General features: G+C 35.4%; 1 protein-coding gene across 1 annotated transcript; it reads left to right on the top strand.

The window, feature by feature from the left end:
- The first annotated feature begins 241 nt into the window (after positions 1 to 241).
- On the top strand, positions 242 to 2,628 carry LOC134716760 (uncharacterized). The gene is made up of 3 exons (XM_063579767.1): positions 242 to 260; positions 467 to 536; positions 855 to 2,628. The coding sequence occupies exons 1-3, from the start codon at positions 242 to 244 to the stop codon at positions 2,626 to 2,628; spliced, it is 1,863 nt and encodes a 620-aa protein (XP_063435837.1).
- The last annotated feature ends 2,777 nt before the right edge of the window (positions 2,629 to 5,405 follow it).

The raw sequence follows: 5,405 nt of genomic DNA, 5'->3' as shown, positions 1-5,405 counted from the left end.
AAGTATTTCAGTCAATTTTGAAAATACTGACTGTTTTTCTTTTTTAGTGATCCGATAGAGAATACTACTCCTAAAGTTCAACTTTGGATAAACACGACACCAGAAAGAAGTAAGTTGAAAACGAGCTTCATGTTTATTCTTAGCTATCTTTTAAATAAAAATGACTTAAAAAAAAGAACATTAGAACAGTCCGATATATTTAAAACTGTTGTTTAAAAAAGCTATTACAGTGTATGAAGGAATGATTTCTCCGCAAGCAGGTGAAGAACTTCCGACTTGCTGAGATTTTTTTTAAAGGTCTTATGTACTATCACTTTACTTGTTCATGTATCTTAAAGTTGGCTGTCTGTAATATCGGAAATTAAATGCTTTTTCAACTGCTTTTTATCGTATATTCTATACTTTTTTTATTGATGCATTGTTCATACTGCATTCTTTTCTGAAACAAATATATGTATTTTTGTAGGCACGCCAAGGAGCAAGAACCCCCTGATAGATGGCGATACATTTGATGGGATATTGGAGACAGGAAAAGAGTAAGTTTTATGTAGTGTATAAAAGATAGACGATGAGACAATCATCAAAATATTTAAAGATCAAATAAAAACTTAATTAATATATAGTACTGCAAAATACAGCTTCGTATCTAATGTTAACATTATATCTAGTACTCGTGTTAGGGTCGTGAATTGATATTCTTATGGATTTGTTTTATAGCCACCGAATGCTGATTTTGTCATAATATTTTATCAACACGTTTCAATATATACATGTAATCCATTAGAAGTCCACATTTTATGTCAAGAATTATTCATTGAATTATAATTACGATAAATAACAAAATATTGTTTCAGGTTGCTTGTCAACTGGAAGTTCTTAGTTGAAGAAAATGGGCACGCCATCGAAACAGCCATTAACAAACTACAGAATATGCAACCAAGCGAACTATCGGACAACAGAACTAGGAAAGAAATCGAGCAACATATAGATTTCCATCATGCTGACAGACATGTTATGCAGAGATGTATGAACCATTTACAGTGGGCAATGCAAGACAGACTGAATTTCCTGAGAGATCAGCAAAAATTTCTTCTGGATTATCAGAATACCCTGCAAAATATTTTTAACTCATTCGAAAAATGTAAACAATCAAGAGCTCAAGATCCATTTTCAAAATTCGTTAATGATGTCAAACTCAATCACTTTCACATGTTCAACGAAGAACTACTTATTTCTTCAAAAGAACGCGATAAAAAGAATGCCAGACATCTGATAGAGCCCAATACTATCAGCTTTGGAAATACCAATTTATACATGGGAAGAAATGGTAGGGCAAATATCATGACACCAATTTATGAAAATATATTTGAATTGGATGATTGCTGTACCGGGAAGTGTTACGACCATCATTGTACTTGCTATAGGTCTGACTCCGTTCTTAGTTTTGAAAACCATGAACTAAATATAGAATGTCAGCTGTATGAATTTGAAGAAAATAACAAACGAAATGAAAATGATTTCAGAAAAGAGGGGCTTAGAAACGATTTACATAAAAAATCTCAGAGGTCTAAGATTCCGATTCCAGTGAAACAGTTAGCTTACAAAAAAATAAAACACATGGAAGAATCCACCACCACACAACTGAAACTTCCGCCACTTTTAGCAAACAAACCAATAAAACACACAGATGAACCCTCCTCCAGTCAACCGAAACTTCCGCCACTGCTACCAACCAAAACAAAATACATGAACGATTCCATTTCGACTCAGCTGAAACCAACACCACTGTTACCAAACATAAACAACGTGGACGAATCATATACTGCTTCAATTAAATCACCAAAGAAGATCAAATCCTGCTGGGAGCCTGTAAAACTTCCACCGTTGTTGCCGGGTCAAAAGCAGAACTGCATGGCGTCTAATTGCCCTGTTATTCCACCAAAAATGTTCCAACCGTTAAAGATGCTACCCCAAAACATAAAAAGGACATTGAACATAAATAAGGACAGGAATGAAAAGAAAGAGAAAACCAAAGTCATGTCAATGAGACCAAGGCCTAAGACAGCTTTGCGACCGATTGCAGGGACATCAGCTTCCAATGACATACCAAACGTTAATTCAGAATTAGCCATGGATATGATGAGCTGGACTACTGCACCCCGTGAGAGAAATTACAGATATTCAAAGCTTCAAAAAGATTCAACTAAAGATTGCTTTATACCTACGGGCCCCGGTGACAAAGTTAGTAAAGCTATCTATGAAAGGTACTTAACATTAAGAAAGCAAGTAAGCAATACCGGGAAACAAACAGAAACGGAAAAATCGGATAGCTGCCCAGAATTCAACCAACATCGTACAAAACTGGATATAAAAGTCGCAAATAAATATGCTGCAGAAGAAAATTTTGACAAGGTATTCGACCAAGATACTAAAATTTTACAAAGCGAAGATGGTGCCGGGAATAATTGTCAAGATGCGACAAAGCAGTCTCCTTTTTCTGATTGGCAGTTTACAAACATCGGTTCGGAAAGCGAAATTGAAACAAAATATGTTCCTATGCCACCTAAAACTCCAAAACCGAAAACACTAAACACCAGAATTAATCAGTACTGCAGGAAACGTTCATGATTAATGTCATTGATTATAATAATACATATAATAGTATTAAAGATCATTTTACTAAAACCTTTATAAAACAATGATAAACTGATTCTGAAATGCACTCTTCGAGTATTAGATGCGCACTCGTAATCAGTTGTTATACGGATTCGTATTCAATTATAAATGTCCTGTGATAAGCAACTTCCCCAATCTGCTCGAAGCAGCAATCAAAGAAAAAAAAGAGCTGAAACAAATAGAATGGGCCAAAAATATGAGTGGATAGCAGATATATTTAGTGTAGAAATGGCATATACAACAACCTATCGACCATGCATAGATGAAATATCTAAAATAACATCTAAGATAGAATCAGATTGCTTATGTGAACATAGAACTTAAACTAACGTAGATTTGTTCTCAAACTGCAACAGTCGTATTCAATATTGTGTTTTGTTTCATTTTGTTTCAATGTATATATTAATAAATAAATATGTGAATAAAGTATGAAATGTTTTTCTATTTTGTTTTTATAGAGCAAGACCATATTTCATGTCAATGACAGACGATCTGATCAGTTATCGGCACTGAAACTTATGACAGATATATATATATACATTTTTAAGGCTAACATCCTAACTTATCATTTTATCGCTTATTACAACGATGCACGACCCTTAAAGACGGCTTGAACACTAAAATCATTCTATTTATCATCGGCAAGTGCCAACGGCATCTGAACCTCAGTAAAGAAGTTAACCCTCTCGCTGGGTTGCATTTCATGTGCCACACTGAATACGACAGATCGACGTATGTGACGTCACATGCTCCAAACAATGACGTCATTCAATATATCTATAATACTAAAAAGACGAAGTCCAATTTGTCAGCCGTCATCACGTAAAATCGACGAATCAAAGAATTCAACTTTATATACAACTAATATAGTACAAAGGTGTAGATTAAAAATTACATCATTCCAGGTCCTTTTGTTTTCCACGTAATTAATATTGCCAATAATTAAGAAGTTCCGGGTCGAATCCCGATACCGATACCAATATTCACCTGTTACCTATTACATTATCTGTACGTTCCGCATCTGACAGGCGCACCACCAAACGGTGTATTCAGGATTAATATGCTATATACACGGGTCATAATCACAGGGTTGAAACTACTAAATTGTCAAATTGTTACCTATTGTAGTAATTTAATCAGTAAGACTTTCTAAGAGGTTAACAATACGAATACTAAAAATCTGGACTAAAAATAAGGCGTATAGGTACAGTTACAATTTGTCAGCGGGTATGACGTTAAACAGCGAATCAGAGAATTCAAGTTTATTTATAACTAATATAGGACAAATCTGTTGATTAAAAAATACCCCATTCCAGGACCTTTTGTCACGTTTCCAAATAATTAATATTACCAATAATTGAAAAGTTCCAGTTCGACGGGTTCAAACAGAAAGATTTGAAAGCAGAGAAAACTGTGTATCTTCAAATCGGCATGACTTTATCAGATGACAATACTAATACTAAAATAAGGCTTGCGCATAGTTATATACTTTAATTCAGTCACGGACCCGCGATATCACGGGTGTGCTCTAGTATAATATATATATATAAGTACGTCTGAGTCAGTGACAACCCTACAACAGATGTATCCATCGGATCGCCATCAATGATGGTGATACATGGCTGTGTACATAATGTATATACAACTCGTCTAAACATCAACCCAACAATGTTAGATCTGTAAATTTGCTTTCGCAAATTTTTGGTTCTTCCCTCGCCGGGATTCGAACCCATGCTTCTGTGATATCGTGACACCAAATCGCCTGCACTGCAGCCGTCCCGCTAGACCACACGAGCCCTAGCTCTTTTTTTTGAGAGCCCAGGTGGTCGTGTGGTCTAGCGGGACGGCTGCAGTGCAGGCGATTTGGTGTCACGATATCACAGAAGCATGGGTTCGAATCCCGGCGAGGGAAGAACCAAAAATTTGCGAAAGCAAATTTACAGATCTAACATTGTTGGGTTGATGTTTAGACGAGTTGTAATATATATATATATATATATATGCCATATAATAAATGCCCGTTAAATTTTGGGACCTCCATGTCTGTAACTAAGGAAGCCTACATTTTGAAATGAGGAATGTATAATTGACGTGTAATTTTTACAAAGCAAAAAAACTCGCATGCTACACCTAAATAATATATCTTCTTTATATCAAATCCTTATTCCATTCAAGAGCGGTCAAGAAGACGAACGCTGTTTTACGTTTGACGCCGGCAGCATGCTTATGACGTCACCTAGTTTAGGGATAATAATATAATAACTAACATTCAAATAGAGAAAAATATTCAACGAGTGACCGCATGAGTTAATTATCAGTGTTGTTTGGTCACGAGTTTAATTTTTTTCGATATTTGAATTCTTTGAGTAGTTATTCTTTTCATTACATTTGCAAATAACTTTCTTTTATGAAATTTATTTCGAAAATGTAAGAAACTTCAATTTATTTTTGTTCCTCCGCATTCACAATTTGATTTGATCCGACATCTTGACAACGCCTATTGTTGTATGACGTCAGAGAGTTAAATAACCACGCTTATTTCACATGTGATATTATCGATTGTTGTCCAACTGGGAAATCAATGTAATTCATTGCAAGCAATGAGGGGGGATATGACCTTTATCGGGACTCCGGGATCGGGTGTTTTTAAGTTCGGGATTTCGGGATTGATCCTTTCGGGACCCGGGAATTCTTTTTTCGAATTTCGGAACCTCGGGATTACGTTTTTT

This window comes from Mytilus trossulus, chromosome 4 (genome assembly GCF_036588685.1).
Source record: "Mytilus trossulus isolate FHL-02 chromosome 4, PNRI_Mtr1.1.1.hap1, whole genome shotgun sequence".
NCBI lineage: Eukaryota > Metazoa > Mollusca > Bivalvia > Mytilida > Mytilidae > Mytilus > Mytilus trossulus.
The sequence above is the reverse complement of the archived record's forward strand: the minus strand, read 5'-3'. Positions and strand labels throughout refer to the sequence as shown.

Bases quoted from the DNA above. Each gene is read 5' to 3' on its own strand.
- LOC134716760 (XM_063579767.1), top strand. The intron at 537-854 runs GTAAGTTTTATG...ATATTGTTTCAG, and splicing joins ATATTGGAGACAGGAAAAGA to GTTGCTTGTCAACTGGAAGT.